This window comes from Gymnodraco acuticeps, unplaced genomic scaffold (genome assembly GCF_902827175.1).
Source record: "Gymnodraco acuticeps unplaced genomic scaffold, fGymAcu1.1, whole genome shotgun sequence".
Taxonomy (NCBI): Eukaryota; Metazoa; Chordata; class Actinopteri; order Perciformes; family Bathydraconidae; genus Gymnodraco; species Gymnodraco acuticeps.
Window position 1 is genome coordinate 5,162,423 of NW_022990271.1, and position 19,013 is coordinate 5,181,435.

General features: G+C 39.4%; 1 protein-coding gene across 3 annotated transcripts; it reads right to left on the reverse strand.

Annotated features, from left to right (window-relative positions):
- Positions 1 to 5,571: 5,571 nt before the first annotated feature.
- bbs4 (Bardet-Biedl syndrome 4) lies at positions 5,572 to 18,853 on the reverse strand. Of its 3 annotated transcripts, XM_034221033.1 has the most exons (16): positions 18,794 to 18,853; positions 17,580 to 17,622; positions 14,365 to 14,444; positions 12,876 to 12,939; positions 12,542 to 12,653; positions 12,215 to 12,287; positions 11,909 to 11,962; positions 11,689 to 11,816; positions 10,728 to 10,782; positions 10,536 to 10,604; positions 10,187 to 10,339; positions 9,047 to 9,218; positions 8,735 to 8,804; positions 8,485 to 8,629; positions 7,597 to 7,801; positions 5,572 to 6,315 (listed from the first exon to the last, which is right to left on the reverse strand). In XM_034221033.1, the coding sequence occupies exons 1-16, from the start codon at positions 18,851 to 18,853 to the stop codon at positions 6,161 to 6,163; spliced, it is 1,638 nt and encodes a 545-aa protein (XP_034076924.1). In that variant the 3' UTR covers positions 5,572 to 6,160. The 3 variants fall into 3 exon arrangements, with proteins under 3 accessions (XP_034076924.1, XP_034076925.1, XP_034076926.1); XM_034221034.1 differs by lacking the exon at positions 14,365 to 14,444 and having other exon boundaries at positions 18,794 to 18,819; XM_034221035.1 differs by lacking the exon at positions 18,794 to 18,853 and having other exon boundaries at positions 6,201 to 6,315; positions 7,579 to 7,801; positions 17,580 to 17,676.
- Between the last annotated feature and the right edge of the window lie 160 nt (positions 18,854 to 19,013).

Genomic DNA, 19,013 nt, shown 5'->3' on the forward strand with positions numbered 1-19,013 from the left:
TTAAACTATTGGAAAGCACGGAAAATGTGTGTGTATTGAGATTAACCATTAGATGACATACACATGAAGTGATGAACACTAACCCAGACATTAGTTGTCTAACTTGAACCTAAAACACTTGTAGCCAGTCTCTGCATTCCCCTTATTCCACAATAAGGGGAATGTCAACACAGACACCTGTCAGCCCGCACTCTGCTGTTCCTCAGCACCACTCCCCCTCCCTCCCACTGAAATTATGAATGAAAAGCGTAGTAATCATAGATAACACGGCAGGGTCCGTGACAGTTTGTTTTCATCTGATTTCAAATAAACAAAGTCTTGGTTTTAAGAATATTAAACTTGTTTCGCCAAATTCAGATGATAAAAACAACTTTTAAGCTTGTCAAGGCATAATTACAAGAGGCAACTTAACGTCACAACAGGCATAACAACAGCCGGTGTTTCTTGTGAGAGTTTCCCCGGGATACAAACACAATACACACAAATGCGTCACAGATTATTTCGCGGTATTTGAAATCATCTACGCAGCTCGCGACGTAACTAGGAGTCTAGTGGACGGTATCAGCACTACAAGTAAAAACAAATAATTACTTTGTTTATAAATTAATCTGAGGGCCGCAAAAAGAGGAGGCGGGGTCCGCATGCGGCCCGCGGGCCGCCAATTGCCCATCCCTGGTCTAGCCTGTTTCTAAGACTCAGTGTTTAACTAGGCCTAATTGAAAACACTTTTGATTTCTGACAATTCAGTCAACATGACTCTGATAATAATGCCTTTGAGCCTATAACTCTGCAATACAATTAAAGGTATCCATTCACACAATGCTCTAGTAGTGTTATAAAAAGACTGTAAAACATCATTTTGACACGCATCAATCCCAAAAGGTTTAGATCTGACATACTGTAGCACACTGTTTGCGTGCTGTGCTGAGGGTTCTTCAGGGGAGAGAGCCACATGTGACCCCCCCGTGGTGAGCTGCATGCGGGCTGCGTAAATATTTTGATACACAGTGCCCTACATGTTTAATGGTGCTAGTATTACTTTTCAAAACAAGTTCATTCTTGTTGATGCCGCTCATGGTTGAATCTCAGTTTCTACACATTACAGATACCAATGGTGCCAAGGAATATATCATTTGTTACGATCCGCAGGATGGTTTAATGATACAGGTGCAAAAAAAAATGGGCGGACTCAGCTTCATTCAGATGATTTCATAAATCAAACGAACCAACTGAAAAATGATCTTAAGATACCAATATAGATTCATTAGTGTCCCGATTGTTATGAATGAGGGTGCAGGTAATTTGCGCACATATCAGCTTTCAGAACATGAATTCAGCATATATAATAAGATTAAGGGCAGAATACTTCTATTGAGATATTGATAAATCACTCCGTGATACAGGTGGACAGAATTACTTAAAAGAGGGAGCTCAGAGATGCTTACGATGATGAAGTAGAAAGGAACCATGTGACCTTCACACTGATGTCAACTTGTCCACTTCTTTCATTCTTCCCAGCATCCTCAAACCCAGGTCATCTGACTCATCATCCGTGAGTTTAGTGATTTAATAAGCAAGTGGAGTTACTTACGTGTATACTGTACAGGCAGGCAGAAACAAGTCTCAGATTTCAGGGTTCAGGTTGAGGTAGCTGTAAACTAGGCACAGCGCAACACAATCGTGCATGGAATGAGAAGAAATGGGAATATTATAATGCAGGCAGGGCTGATGAGTAAAGAGAAAACTGGTGAGAAGGTGAAAGAGAGTGAGGTGACTGGGAACGATTGGAAGGTCTCAGGGTAATAATAACAACAATAATGATAATAATAATAATTTCACTGCTTAAACATGCACTTTATTTATCAGAAGAAACGTTAAAACCAACTGAGGCTTTAATATCTTTCAGGGCTGCCAAAATGTAGGACATGCTGGAAATGTAGTTGCTTGCTTGAATCCAAAAGATTAGTTGGAGAAGCGATAATGAGTCTCAGATCTTCAGGCAGGGAGTTTGAGTGGCCCTGACTGCTATAGTTAATGGAAAAAAGCGCAACTGAGGCAGCTTTTGTGACATGAGCACTGTTATTTGCCTTTCAAGAGCTACAAACAAAGATTTGCACTGCATAGTTGCATCCCAACATTATACTATACGCTAATCCTCAGCAGGTTTTGTAGTGTGTTCACAATGGATAAATGACAAAACACATACAGGCTATTCAAACACGACTTAGAGTCTACAGCTGCGTTAGTGCATGCGGCTGTGGTTTGGCACAGAGGGGCTTTCACCATTTTAGTTTAGTTCACATGCAAATAACCGCTAAAAAGCACTTCAAACATATCGAAGTTAAGAATGAAGGCACTGTCTTTAGGATTTTCATTTAACAGGATTGTAGTTGAAAGCCAGATATTGGAAAATGTTTGAGCTCATGCTCCTGAGAGGGGAAGTTTCCAATAATTGTTGAGACATTTCACAACAAAAACACAAATGAGAAGCTCATGGTGGGGTTATAGGGAAACCTCAGGGAAGTCAGTTAATGATCAAATAGGTTTGTTGAGAACATTGGTCTGGACCAATCATTGACTGACTGACCCCGCTGCTAGCATGGATAAAGGACAAGAATCATAGGCTACTAAAAACTGTTTTTGAGTGCACTGTTGATAGACGCTATTCTACCAAATGTAATGCACAAAGGAAATCAAAGAGATGCTCACAGCTGGAAAAAAATAATTGTGGATGTTGGTAAAAATAACAGCCCCAATTAGACCTCAGGTAACACCAGAAATAACTAATGTATTTAGGATTACGTTTTTTGCTTGTCTCTGTTTGAGGTTTAATTGGTAGTGGCATTCTAAAGTTGAAGTTGGATTGTATTTGCACACATTGAATACTTTCCTAGTACAAAACAGTTAAATATGCATATTTATGACTGAATCTATAAAGATGAGAATACACTCTTTACTCTTAACATTCAGTATGGACCTGAACGTATGGAGGCAGGCCAGGCTGTGCTGAGTTCAGGGGAAACTGGACACACATGATATGTAGCTGAGGTAAGTAGGAAGGAAAGATGATGAGGAGTGTGTGAAGGACTTTCAGTGGCCGGTGCTGAGCTAGATACTTGAGAGCTTACGATTATCTGGGGAACTATTTAAAAGGGCCAGACGAGAGGCAGACACTGTATGAGGAGGTGCGGACAGAATTACAGTATGGGATGTAAAAGCTAAAAGGTTATACGGTAGATCTGCAAAGTAGGAAAATGAGGTTAAGGTTAACTGCTATAGCTTATATGAAATCCAGACATCCATAATCCTCAAATATCAAATCACCACATGTCACTGTAACTCAAATAAGAAAGACTGTGTGGAAATAAAAATGACGTCTTTGTCCAAGTAAGGCATCTGTCAGCTTTGTGCTGCAACAAAACAAAAATATGGCCTTATTATACATTTCAAGTTATAAAAAAACAAACCTGGTGAATAGTGTATTATTTAGAGCTGTCGATATATACCTAACACAGTCAAATCTGAAAGGCAAAAAACATAAATAAAATAATAGTACCACTTATTCCCTGGATCCATGATGACTTGAAAGAAACTTGAAAAATGGATTCAGATCAAAACAAAACATGTTGATTTGCCAATAAATCACACTTAAGGGAGCCACAGTGTATTGACCTTTATTCATATTCGAAGTATTGAGACTGAGGCTTCCACAAGCCTCTTGGAGACGAGAAAGTGAAAACCTATTTTCCACATCTGCTGCAGCAGTAAATCAGCAGCCATCAGCTGGCCTCTAAAAGTTATGAACACAGGCAAATCGGGCATGCACAGTTTAACAAGAACCTAATAAAAAACGACAGTGTTTTGGGGATAATAGCTACACATGTCAATTCTATTTTCCATCAGAAAAGTATGAAAGATGAGGAAGGTAGATCTAGACCGCTGCTGTGTGTCAGCGTCAGAGTCAAATGATGGCTGCATTTAATCCTGAATGACAAAAGGTAACTGTAAGGAAGACTGTATTACTATCAGCCTCCAATAAGATTCCTGTTTTAGATAAGAACATTATATAAAGTATCAAATGAATATGTCAAAATAGAAAAGTATGTCTTGCAAGGATTCAAAGATTAAGACAATATATTTAGCTTTAAATACCATTCTGTTTAATATGGCATCACATTAAGTTCAGTGCAACCTAACATGAATAAAAACAAAGAAACTAAATTGATGTCTAAATAATAAATGGGATTCCAAAAACAGTAAGCATAATAAACGGCAATTATGTTTTGGAATTTTTCTGTTCAGTGTCCCACAAGGGAAATGTATACTTTTGCAGCACGTCAAAACATTCTCATGTATGAGTGTCATCCATCAGTAAAAGTGAAAAAAGCTTATAATTTAGTAAAAAAGAATCCTCGAATGTAGTTCATGTTACTGATCAGCAGGTACCTCCATTCAGTCAGAGCATGTATAGAGAAATCTAGAAGTACATTTACCACGGTTATTACTGCAGTGTTTTTACAGGAACCCTCAGTTGCCACATACTGAAAGATAATTGATGCAAAACTCAATATCTGTGTAGGATGGATTGTTGAGGGAAATCATGTCCTTTATACAAAACATAACCAGAAACAAAGTATTTGGAAGGCTGAACTGAGTGGGCTCTTTTGCAATGGAAACATACTTAAACAACTACTGATGATGTTGATGAACGTCACTGAGGCAGAAACGATTGTCTATTGTTCAAAAATAACTTTTGGCCCAGGTGTATATTATAACTCATGACAAATTCCATTTTGCCTGACCCAAAGGTTTGTAATCAAATAATACACAATGACACAGATTTTCAAAACCAAAGCATTGCACTGCAGCACAAGCATGTCTTTGCACACAATCTCCAGCCATGACTGCATCATGATGACAGACATCCCATGGTGCAGTGCGACGCAGAGTCCTAACTTTGTTCCATATGCCTCAGACAAAATTATGAAACTTCGTGAGCACTATTATATCAAAACTGATTTAAATCTCTGAAATAAACTTGAGTTGCAATAATCATTCAACATAAATATTTGTAAAAAAACACCCAACTTACAGTTAATGATCTCCAAACAGTTCACAGCAGAGTTCAGTGAGCTGGGAGGTGATTGTTACTATGAAAGCTCTTTTGGTATTTATTATAACACATTTTGAAAGTGTTTGGGTATAATTCTTACATTTTGAAATGGTTCTATTTATATTTCTTTGTTTTTTTTAGCAGTCCTTCAGTCTCTTGACTTCTAAACCAAAACATCAGTGGTTTCAGATTTATTTATTTAATAATAATAATATATCAACACCTATTCCACCGTATGCCTTTACCCAAGATGTTGAAAGTTTTAGGATTGAAGGATTCATTATTTATGTGTAGGGTGTCCTCCTTGTTCAGAACATGTATCAGTGTTAGATAACAGATTCACTTTGAAGCTCTGAAACAACTCTGTCCTCTGTTGTCTGCAAAGCTTAATAATGGAAAGCAAAGCATGACACAAGACACAAACTGGACTTTGAATAAGAAGCGACACAGTCATTCTCTTTAAAGTCTCTTGTTTTTTTATTAAATACATTACTCTCTATAAACATACCATGTATCCACATATAAAAGCGTGTCCCTATTTACACTCAACCCTCAAAAAGAGCCATATCAGACAGACAACCTGTAACTATCATAACATCCATTTCTGTCCTAAGATCTCAGTGATTGTCGAAGCAGTTCCTTAACAATGTTCATATAACCATTTTGTTGAAAAGAGAAGTTCCTAAAGTTCCATTGAAATGTGTTGGACATGTGCACCAAACCTGCCACATCGACATCTACAAGAAACACTTGATTTCCTCATCTTGCATGAAGCAGGGTGTTGGTTTACTGACAGTCAGTAATCTAGCAATAAATAGTATGAACAAATTGCACATAATAGTTGACCTTTTCACTGTAAAGGAGGACAAATGTCAGTGCAGCAGGTATTCAAACCAGAAGCACAACCCCTCAGCCTTCATGTCTAACTACAAGGAGCTAGAAAACCACAAATAGCTTGAGTGCTGTTTAAGAACCTTGATTTGCCTCCATAAAACCAGCGTGATCTTATGACAAAGATATCTAGTAAGATGCAGATAGCAGCTAAACTCATTCCTCCACCTTAGATCTCCTCTTGGAGGTTTTGGGTTTGGGGTTTTCTGACTCTGCAGGCAGCGGGGATCCTGGAGGATCATCGGGGGGGCTGGGGGCCAACTCCTCATCGGGCTCTGGCTCCAGGGGCATGGAGGGGCCTTTGGAAACTCCTGAGAATAACAAAGAGTCGATACATTGCTCGGAAAATGATTTAGTTGCTTAAAACCTACACAGATGAAATAGCTAAACATGTGATTGACTTCCACTTCTTATTTTAAACAGCTCGAACTCGCAGGTCAGAGTTCTCCTTTTGGTGAAGTTGAATTAAGTAGATATACCGTATTATGTAGAAGAAAATACATTCTTAGAATTTATTCTAAGTAGTCTAAAATGTTTTCTCATTTTTGTTTTAGACTTAAGAACAGCTCAAACGATGTTTCTGACAGGATCATTTTCTAAGTTACCTTTGAATCATCTGTAAAGTAAAACAGTGTAAAAGGTGATGTAAAATGTTAGAGGTAGTGGGCTTTTGAATGCCTGCGAAAAAGAACATGTACAACCAGAAGTTACCCTTTAAAAGATTTATACCATTACAAATAACTTCAACTCATAATGCTCTGGCAGATATTTATTTTCAAACCCAAACTAAGTTTCAGGGTTAAGTTGTTCATCTTCATAACCACAAAGACACAGTAAAGTTATATAGGAATCCTGCCACAACATGAATTACAGACACCAGTAAATAGGTACAAGCTCCACTTTAAATATCCAGTATCATTGGCACTAATAGTAAACTGTTAATCACTAACTAGGTTTTAAAGTGAACGTACAGGCTTTATTTACATTTCCTACAAATTGCAGATAGAAGATCAGAGCTGTGTAAAATGTCACTGAACATGGATGCATTGTTCTGCTGTTATTAGCTAAATAAAGGTTATAGAAAACACAGCTTGCAGGCTCGGGTTAAAAAACACTCCTGTCCAATTACATTTGAGAGCTGTAAGCCACGACTATCATTTCAGAGTAACCTTGAATTTATTTGCTTAACTTTGTTTTGTTCCAGCCCGCTGACTTTCTTTTTGTTGCCAATAATAGAGAGTATACTGGCTGGAGGTTAGCTTTTTCTCCCTTCCATATTCCATTTGGCCTGATCCCATATATTCACTCTGCTACAGTGCAGGTGAGAAGCTGGGAGCTCACACAGAAGAGATATGTCCATGGTTCCATTTCAAATGAAAATTGGGCTTTGGTTTATTGGAGAGAGGTGGAGGCTGTGCAATTCTTCATGCCCTGCACTGAGGGTGTAACACTGGACTTTTCTGATAAGAAAAACGACATTCAGTCTTGCACTGGCTCATCGCAGTTCTGTCAGATATCTAAACGCGTAACCAGACACCGAGTTGACAGAATATTACCTGACACCTTCCACAAACCTTAATGGTGGTTTGTACCTGATGGTAGCTGCATGTTCTTGTTGTAGCTCGCAGCAGAAGACATGGCTTGGCCCAGAGCTTGGTTGGTTCCAAGAGCAGCTCCGGGGGCTTTGGTGGCTGCTGCAGAGTTGGGTTTAGATTTGGACTCCTTGTCTGGTTTAGCCCACACCAGGCCCTCTGTCACCTGCAGGGCAGCCCCCATCTTCTGAGCCATGTCCATCAGCTGTTGGTGACAAGTAGACCACTTAAGGTACGGGTAACTACTGCTGATTTTCAGAAGTTAAAGGTCACCTATTATGCATAATCCTCTTTTTCATGTCTTTTATACTTAAGCATGTGTCCCCTCTGTGTAAAGAGATTCTGAAGGTTTCAGGAAAAAAGATTCTCTCTCTTTTTGTCCTAATCCATTTATATAAAAACCTGTCTGAAAATGAGCTGATTTTGGCCACTTTATGATGTCATAACGATTTGTGGCTCGTGTAACCAAAGTAACAGACAGAGAATCAGCACTTTTGAAACCGGGCTGAAACAGAGGGGATTATGGGATGCTGCAATGGGTGATCTGTTTGGTTTTCCAGCCAAACGCTTCAGAGACATGTTTTGTATATATCTGAGACCTATAATATATTGATGAAAAACAGTATAATAGGGGACCTTTAATATCAACAGGATCTAAATTACAATCCAAATGTGTGTATATGTCCATTCAAATGCTCAATGTTTTACTGTGATATCTGTTTCAACAGTCACTTTACCACTTTCATTTGAGTTATTATTATTTTCATTTGTATTCTATTTGATCTTTGACCTTGTGTGAATCCTGTTCTTCACTCTGACCCGGTTGCCCCTCGAAACGCCTGCATTTTCCCACAGGGATAAATAAAGGTCCATCTTATCTTATCTTACCTCAGGGTCAAATTCGAAGCTGCTACTGCTGTCTCGAAGCAGGTTGACTTTCCTCTCCATCTCCTGGTACTGATCCAGAGTGGCCTTCTTATCGCCATGGTTATAGAGGAAGATGGCAAAGTTCAGGTTGACCAGAGGGTTGGATCTGTACATAAATGATCACAGAGGGAGAAGGAAATAAAACATGAAACTATTAAAGTCTCAAATTAAGACTCACAGTACATTCAAGTAGAAGGCGGCTTAGACTCACTGGTCGATGGTCACAGCTTGTTCATACGCTCTGGTGGCATTCTCTACGTCCTCCAAGTTGGTCAGAGCCACTGTTAGGAATTAGTTTGAGTTTAAACTGAAATACTGTCACATGCAGGAACTGTTCAGTGATTCTTCATGCTCTATGTGTTGTGTGTGCTTTACAAAAGGTATAGTATGCACCTTTTGTAAATAATTCAATCAATGTGAAACAGTAAACTGAAAAATGGTTGCCACTATTTTCCCACCACTCTTCTATTTGCTCTCTTAAGCAAGCCCAATCCAGTCATGAATTATTTCTTGGCCACAGTACCTGCCAGCAACATGTAGAGATCGCCCATGCGTGGGTTCAGGTTGATGGCTGCGCTGAGGAAGTGGAAGGCAGAGGCGTACTGCTGCATGGTCAGGTGGACCAGACCCAGGTTGTACAACACCTTCCAATCAAAAGGAGACATGTAGTGAGCCCGCTTCAGGCAGCTGATGGCCTGTGGAAACATGAAGTTAGGAGAGGAATCAAACAGCTGACAGATGTTCATCTAAATCATATATCATCCCAAGAAGAACCTCAAAAAAGCAATGGAGAGGGAGTAAGCATCGAGAGCCAACCTACAGCACAGTGTAAAATGCCTGAGCTGGGTATGCTATTAGAGTATATCAAAGAATAAAGCCCCAGTGTACAAATGATATAGGTCAGCGCTGATGAGCGTGTTTCAATTTGGCCAATAGAGGAGGGATGTATTCCTGGTTGTCTTTATGGACTATGGGGTGGAAAAAGTAAGTAAGCATAACTTTCAATACAACAAGTAAAACAATGAATGCAATGTTAAAGTATTGCATTCAACATCCTAATCAAAGGTTTAGTTTGTGACCATTATTAATGATATGGAACAATGCTTTGACATATCACACAAGGACGCACATGAATGTGTACGATACAAAAATAAGGGTTAGATACTATTCTAGTGAAAAACAGGGGGCAGTAATACGGTACACACTAATGCGCCAACAAGAAGAATATTGCATGCTAGAAGATATGGATGACATAAACAATGCAGGTTTAGACTTTAAAAAGGAAATGCTTTCCATATTTTTAACATCCTTAAGTGGCCAAGTCAGAGCCCTGAAGGAAATCTGATGGCTGTAAAAGGACTCCACATGAAGTATTACATCAGGGGATCAGATGACTTTTCCAACCTTGTTACTCTAGTTTTAAATGTTGTTAATGTTCAGAACTGTCGCCTCTTTTCTCATTAGTTCGATGTTGTAAAGCTACATTTGTAAAGGAAGTGGGAAAAGTCTCTTTTTTTGTATGGGTTTCTATTTCAGGCTGTACGATAAATAAAGAAACCATTTCAACGGGGTATGATGATTTTCTATAGGCACTGTCATAAGTAAACCTCTTTTTATTGGGAGAACTAACTTCTTCAGTGAACCAATAGACAGTCTTACTCACAGCTACGTATTTCTTTTTCCCAAAGAAGCACATGCCGATGTTGTTCCAGAGGGGCGGGCTCTCAGGCACGGCACAGGCCGCCACTCGGTACTTGTTCATGGCCACATCAAAGTCTCCGTGGGTCTGCATCATGCTGCCTGCAGCCAGGATGGCCTGACATGAAAACAATCATTAGAGAGGTATTAGAGGAAGATGCACCCTTTGATCGTGCACATGATGAGAGACAGTGCCACCTGACAGAGAGTGACCTTTCACTTTAACTGAGCTGCTTTAAAAGAATCTAATGCACTCAGTAGGAAACTGTTTTAATACCAAAGAATGATGCGTTTACCCACAAACATCCACATACCTTATAATTGTTGGGGTCAAAAGTGAGGGCATTTCCAAGGTACTCAAATGCTTTTTGGTATTTTCCGAGCTGGCAAAAACACAACATTAAAAAACACCATTTAGATGTTTCTATTCTGAGTCGTACAGTGAATGCCACTCTTATCTTGTTTACACTTCATTTCACTTGAAAGGTTATTACAAATCCACCAACCTGTAAAAAGAGCAGGCCCAGAGTCGTCAGGAGTTCAGTGTTCTCTGGAGAGAAGCTGAATAAAGAAGGAGACTAGGCAAATGAAACTTTATCTATGCCTGTAATCACATTTAATTCCTGCACTTATTCTTAGGCACACATAGTTGATATTCAAGGAAACTGCTGATTCAATCATGGTTTGATTCAGCATAATTGTGGAGTATTAATTATGACCTGTGGGGATATGATGGGGCTTGGAAATATAAATGGTAGACAAGAGGCGTATCTGCATTAAAATAGGATTCACAGTGGTATGTCTAATTCAAAGCAACATTAGCATCAGGGTGGTTGATTAATTAATTTAACCCCAACAGGAGGTAGCAATAATGAGCTCTATTATAGACATCAATGTCATTTCTCTATTTACTATAGGGCTTAATGTTTAAATATTCAACATGTGAATAGAAGTGGAAATGAAAATAATTCATACAGAACAGAAAAAGGCCCCAGGTTAAACTGTGGCTAAACTGGAGCTTTGTGTGAGATCGGATGAGAGGCACTTATTAAAAAGAGCTCCACAGAGTGAGAGGCGGTAGATACATCAAGACAAAACCCCTCGGAAATAACTAACCTTCTCTAAAACAGCATGTTTTATGTCTGTTATCTCTGTAAGTGTCTTGAGACATAAAGAGACATGTCACGCTGAGGCTGTGCAAGTATGAACAGCTATACATTAAAGATTAGTTTAAGTTTTGGGTTAAATGAAAAAAGCTTTGTCTTGAAAAAAACATTCTACACCAGAAATGTAACACTTATCATGGATCAATGCACATGTATGTCTGAATTGTTTAAACATGTATTCAGAGAACCATAGCCACAGAATATTGAACTAAACGCCTAGAATGTGTTTAAAAATGCTACTTTATAGATTTCTCTTTAAATCCTCATTGATTTCTTAATATCACATTTGAACTTGACTTACTCCACTGCCCTCTTGTACACTTCAATGGCCCTGTCCGTTTCTCCGGCCAGTAGATGAACTTTCCCGAGCATCATGAAGCTCTTGTCGTGCTTGTTTATCTGGAGAGCTATGTTAAGATGCTCCTCAGCCTGACAGACACAGATAACATAAACAAGGATCAAAGCACTTGGGAATAAATACACTTTGTAATGTATAATGACACAAAGATCGGCATACTCACATTTTTGAAGTCTTTGATGAAGAAATAGCACAACCCCAGATTGTGATTGATCTCCTGGGGTTAGAAAATGTCACATTATAAATGGGGCATGCTTAATTAAACAGGGCGGGATGAAGGCTGTGCCTAATTCAATTTCCAAATATTGAAGCTATTTAAGACAACAGCTCTGTGGAAAACAAATTCTGCAGTATTTCCGTCATTTGAATTAGAAGGGACAACTTCATTGAGAGTGAAAGGCACCAGGCCGAAAAACACATCCACTTTAAGGCAAAGCACAAACTCAGTACTAGTCTTCTTTTCTTTTACCCAGTCTTTCTCGTTGAGCCTTGCAGCTTCATGATAGAATTCAATCGCTGCTTTGTGCTTTCCCAGGAGAAATCTGCGGAAAGAATAAACAACAATAATCCATATGAGATTTGAATCAATCCTATCACAGCATGCTGAATAACTATTCTTACAGCTATTTAACAGTGATAAATAGTCAGCGGGGGTCGATTAAACTATTCCCTACGGTTGTTATGAATAGTACTGGCCCACAGTGGGCTTTTATCACTAAGTATGTATCTCCTATATCTGTCTTGTGAGCTAATAGAGGTGGGTTGAGGCTCCCCTGCCTCGGGCTGTTGGACTCACAGTGATCTGGCCACTTGCTTGAGGTTGTCAGTGCTGCTGGGATTAAGGATGGCGCAGCTCTGAAACAGCTCCAGGGACGGCTGGATCTTGCCCTCAAGACGCAGGATTAGTGCTGTTGTAATTCAAACACAAAAAAGAGAGGATCTTCATCAACACAAGGAAGTAAAATCGCATTAACAATCAGGCAGCATACTGTAGGCACTATAGAGCAGATTCTGGAGGAAAATATGTTATAAGGACAACCACAGAGCCTTCATTTGGTGTGGCACTATATTAAGATCATAAATGTGACACACGTGTGATAGGAAAGAGTTAATATAAAATAACGGCTCACCTTGAACATAGATGGCATATTCACACATCCCATTAGTCTCCTGCAGCTGTTCTTTGATGATCGCCTGCGGGACACAGAACGAGAGACAATTCTAAAACTGAGGTGGATGTTAACTTGTGTGAATAGGACTACTGCAAAAAGCAAAGGTTATGTTGCCTGTATGGATAATGTGTAGTATACCAACCCCTGTATATCTGCTTTGCAACAGATTGAGGGCCTTATTTCTGCTATTTTCCTGACCTTAAAATGTGTTTTGCCCAGCTGTGTGTTATTTTGGTGCCCAGTGCAGAGCGCACGGTGCACAGATGGGAGGAGAGTCACTGACAGGAGGGAGGTTCATCCTAATGAGGCAGTGCATAGCGAGCTGTTGGTGTTACTGTTTTGGTGTAAAATGTGGCTTAAGAGTTTGTGCTGAAAATAGACGTCTCAGAGCTCTGATCTGTTTCTGGTCGGTTGCCAACCTGATCATTTAGTCCAAAAAAACAAGAATACTAGAGCAAATTATATTCAATAATAAAATATTGCTTAAAATATAAATACAATATGAAAATGTAACATTCTCCAGCCAGTCGTTGTATTTAGATGGCCATCAATTTGTTGAAAGTAGCTAAATCAATCTGCATTTGTCTTTAAATTATTATTAGGGATTGTACAGTTTCTGTTGTCCAATTACAGTTGCAAATCCAGTATGAAGGTCCTCTTTTTATGTTTAGAAATGTTTAGCCTCTGATTAAAAGAGTACGTCCTGCTATCTGCTGTAGAATATAGAACAACCTTATTGTAAAACCACCGTGTTTCTGCGTGTACACTTCTTCAGGGTCATCAGAAAGCGATCATGAGCCTGACAGGGTTTAATAATCCAGGGAATCACATGCGTCCATCAAACTTTTTAAAAATGTGGGTACAAGGCAAACGCTGTTATGCCAAGTTTAAGACATGATGTAATAGTGTTGCGATTATATGAAACGCTTCACCAAATAGATTTCTATTAACAGTTTCCATCCTCCTTGGACCCCCACCATCCGCCTGCAGATGTGTGGTGTTCTCACACCGTGCTGCTCCCACCATCCAAGCAACAGTATGATTCCTGAGGAAGCACATTCTGAATGTGTTGAGCTCTTGTTGCCACTGTATGTTATTGTGATTGACTTACATCATTAGTCTCATTGCTAATGATGGACTGGCGGACAGCGAACCAAAAGAGCAGGTTAGCTGGGATACCCAAGACTCACAACTAGATGCTTCTCACTGCTTGGTGCAAGAGGATTCCATTCATATATCTTACAAGTCCAGACATGTATTCAGAGACTTAAGTGAGTACCTACGGGTGTCATGTGCACATATGCAGGTCAATGCAGTGAATTGGATCATAATAAAGTACAGTGTTACACAGAACCCTGTACATGCCAGGCATTCATTATCTTCATTATTTTTTAAAAGGTCAATGAGACTGAGCCATTGGGACAGCGGAGGAATGACGGTACTTTACCTTACAGGTATCATAGTCTTTACGGATATAGTGCTGGTGGATGAGCCAGTTTCTCCTCTCAACAATGGGAAGCTCTGGAGCTGAAAGGAAGAGACTATAATTTACATACAAAGCAGGCACACTTTAAAGCTTGATACACTTGACTGTTCAAATAATGTCTTCTTTAGTGGATAGCTGAATGATTAATCCTGAAAGCTCCCTCCTTTGGCAGTCATTAGCAGGTCTCTGATCGGACAGTTAACACAGATATAACTGTTCAACGTAAATCCAAGTCAATTCACCAATCAAACTGCAATGTTGTTATTCACAATCAGACAGCTCAGCCTCATGAGCTATGTCTACTCTTTTTTAAATTAATGAAGACTTTTTTGTATTTGGCAGCTGAACAAATAATGTTGAGAGCCTCCTCCCTGTGCCGTCACCAGCAGCAGGTCTTTGATCTGACAGTAACATAGATGTTAACACTTCAACCCAAAAACCCCGGGCTAAACAATAATCAATTCACCAGCCATGCTGTAAATGTCACCTTGTAAGCAAGTTTGTTCGTTACAAACACTGCTTTTCGTCTCGGAAGGTTGAGAATTTCTCCCTGTTGCCAGGGCAACAATGTATCTCGCAAGCCAGGTGACAGAACAGAGAGGGTACATAGACAGACTGAGAGAGCGAGGCTGCAGGAATGAGCAGCACGATACAAAGCCAGCTTCAGAAAGGGTTAGGTAACCTGAAGAACCCAGCCACAATGCTCCAAGACTTCTCAGCGTGATACAACGTTTCATTCCACAAGAAAAAAAGCGTAATTCCTATTTGAGCGAGTTTGATTCTGGTAATCCTGTTATCTTAGACCTGCTACTTTCCTCTTAGGATAAAAATAGGACTCAAGGCAGTGTGGAATGAAGTTCTCCGCTTTGAGTCTGCCACCGACATCAGGGGATATCATTAATGATCTGGCTGTGTAAAAATACAGTGTGAATTATACCAAAGCTGCCTTCTGTTTTTTTCTGTCAGCGCTTCAAGCGGTACTGTGTTGATTTGCCACCAGAACTAGAGCCTCTTCCAAAAACTTCAGAGGATGCTCTCCACTGCCGAGTGTGAAACTGCATGGGTTTCACACGTTTGCCCCGTCAAGATTCGGAACGGGCCCTATTTGTAGCACCCTAATCCGCTTTCTTCCTGCTGAGACAGCAATAATATTCTTGTCTCTGGGTTTCAGACGGGGCCCTGTGGCGCTCCAGTGTCCACACACACAAAGCAGGGTGGAGGAAAGACGGGATACATGTGTGATGTATTCCTGTAATAACTATGAAAGAAGGGTAGAAAGGAGCTCAGAAGAAGAGCACAGCATGAGGTGTTCTAAATAAAGTTTTTTTTAAATCCTCCCAAACATGGAGGGATTTTTTCATTGTTATATTTGATCTGGCTAATGCTAATGCAGAGTTGGCTTCCGTGTGCTTCAACTGTCTGGTTAAAGGGGATAAGAGCAAAGCAGAAGCATGCTGAGATCAAAAGACACATGGAGAGAATGTAATGAATAATACGAGAATCTTTTTTGGGGGGAAAGTTTCACGCACACATTTTTAAGAGCCCTTGGTCATGTCAAGTCTCATACTCAGCTGCAGACACTTATTCTTCCCGTAAATGTGACAGAAGTTAGTGTCAAAATGAGGCCGATTGCATTTGATTCTACAAAATGTAAACATATTGTACTCGAAAAAATGAATAAAATGAGCATAGCCATTGGCAGCGTATTTGTCGCAAAAAAAAGAGGCATTTCTTGGAGGCATGCTCATATTTCTGAAACACCTTCTTGGTCTTCCCCGCTAACAATGTAGAACTGAATTACAAAAGATGTAAGAAGATATCATAATACACTTCTTGTTAACAATTCATTTTTATGTGTGCATTTTATAACCCTAATTACATTTTGTGGTTGTTAGAGAATGAAAAATGGCTTAAGGAGACAATTCAACTGAGAGTTAAGTTGTTTTAAAAAAAGTATTTCACATTTTCAGAGTGTAGTACAATTAAGTAAAAATTCCCTGAGGTTAATTAAGTGGATTGTTTAAATGTGTTAACTCAGCAAGTACCTCAAGACATTGTGTAAATAATTATTATGTATTTTTAAGTAATGTATGTTTTGATTTCCTATACGTCTCTACGTCACATTCAAAGCTTTATATTTCCTTATTATTCTATTTAACAATCAGTTGTATTGTGTTAAATGATTACTCCATTCAGGACTCTGCTGCTGGATCATCACCGCAAAAAATCCTCTGACCATATCACCCCATCCAACTGCACTGGCTGACCTCCTCCTCCCCTCTGCTGGTTTACTATCTGTCCCCACCCCAGGCCTCGTCATCATGGGTGCTCTGGCTTTGAGCTGCACTGCTCCAAGACTATGGAACTCCCTCCCACCACACATCGACAGTCTGACACCATCTCCACATTCAAGTCCCTCCTCAAAACCCCCCAGTTCAGATCAGCCTACTCACTGTAGTACTCCCTGTTATTGTCCTTTTGTACATTTTTTAACCTCGTTTTTTGAATATTTTATGAATTGTAAGGTGTCCTTGGGTGCTTTGAAAGGTACCATTAACTCAAAGGTATTATTATTATTATTGCAAATAGTGTGATATTTGAATGTTTTTTTTTCATCACTTACTCATCTTACAGTAATGTAGTTAGAATTGTATTTGGTTTAACCTCCTTAAATTAAACTAAATGAAAGCACACCACAGTACCGGCTTGAATGCCATGCACGAAAAATAATACTATGCAATATAATACCAAAGCATTTCCTCAACTGCTGTCATAGGGGTCGCATTCTGAGCAGTGCTGATGTTAATTACCAAACATTGCCAAACAAGAAAAACTAAAAAGCTTAGTCATGAATAGCAGCTTAACTGGTTAATGGGTCATTAAGCCATATCTATGATGACACAATATCCTAGTGTAATGTGATTAACAAACATTTTCCAGACAAAGAAATGTCCTGAACACATTCAGCAGCATACTGATGAACAGAAGAAGAAGCTTGTTCCTAGTGGTGATGGCAGAAAGAAGGGTGAGGGTGACCTCTGCAGGACGATTAGTTCCACTCACTCTTTGAGTATCCTGTTCCAGTTACAGGTTTATTGTGAGAAATTTAAATATTGGGAGAAATTGTGTTTTTGAATCATTGTGTCATATGATATGCAAGTGTTAATGCTCTGTACCTTTAGGTGCCCGACGTTTCTTGGCTTCAGTCGCAACTGGGAGCTGAAATATATAAAATACAACAGACAAATAAGTAATAAGCACCATACACTCCATTACAGCCAAAACACACTGGACACCATCAATCAGAGTTCCCATAGGAAGCATGCGCTGTGGCCACACGGAAATAGATTTCCCCCAGTTTCTTACAGTTAAGTCTGTGTGGTAATACAGGTCAACGTTTAGACTGGCTGAAATGTCTGCTGATAAGTTAAGGTGTGTTCACTGTTATATACAAATATAAAGAATATAAATACATTTGTTTCTTGATTGGACATGATAAGCCTAGGAATGTATTGATGTTGTTAAGTAAAAGTCAATGTCATTAATTGGCCAAATATAGTTAAAATGTATGTTTTAAACATTATACAACAGATAGCAAACAAATGGAGCCAGTTTATCAGACTAGAAAAAGTGTATGTTAAACAAACAGATCTGATCAATGACAAATCTGCTTTGCAAGAATTTCTTGATGTGAGAACAAGGTCGAAAAAGGTGTAACACTGTTTCTGAATATTCATAACAGAAGGAGCAGCTTGTGTTTCTTTGTTTACACTTCGGCATGCAGTGGTTTGCAGGCTATAGGATTAAACAGCTTTCTTGTGTCAGGTAGATCGCACGCATGCTCAATCGCAATGTTTTGCTTCGCATCTCTTCTCCAAATCCGACTCACTTGTGGGTTGCTTTGCCACTGAAGTGTTGTGCATTACTATTGTCTATACTTCACCACGTCATAAACGCTAGACGTTATAGCCACACCACAACTAGTATGTGTGGTAAATCCAGCCTCAGTTAGCGCAGAACTGGACATTTATTTACGTTATCTAACCTAAGATAAAACATAAAGCGTGGGCTAACGATGCAGCACTCTTAGTGTAAGCCAAGGCATGTCTGTAGTTGTTCCCTTCCTCCAGCTGTAGCTGTTAGCTCTCTTGTTTTAGCTTGTCCTTGGAGGAGTGAGATTAAAGTTACCGTTAGCTGTAGGTTAATTAACTAAGCTGCGATTTACACTCGGTTAGCCAGGCAGCTAACATACATTAAACGGGTTTTTATGAAGCATGTATTCAAAAGCACATCGTTACGTTTACTTTGGGAGTATCAGAATAACACTTTCCCAGTGACGTTTTGTGTGTTTACCCATTAAAACGTTAAGTAGCTTTAGTATTGCACTCACCGCGGTGACATTCTCCTCGTCCGCCATCTTGGGATGATCAACAGCAGAAGCTGTTGCCATGGATACAATGGTGGAATGCGGAGGAGTGGCTGGCTGGATTTATGAATGATTTTACTTACTGTTACAACCAACCAATACAATGTACATCATCAAGGTTTTAATTCGTCTACGTGTATTTTACATCATGTATCTAAGACTTTCCCTATAGTATTCTTTACTA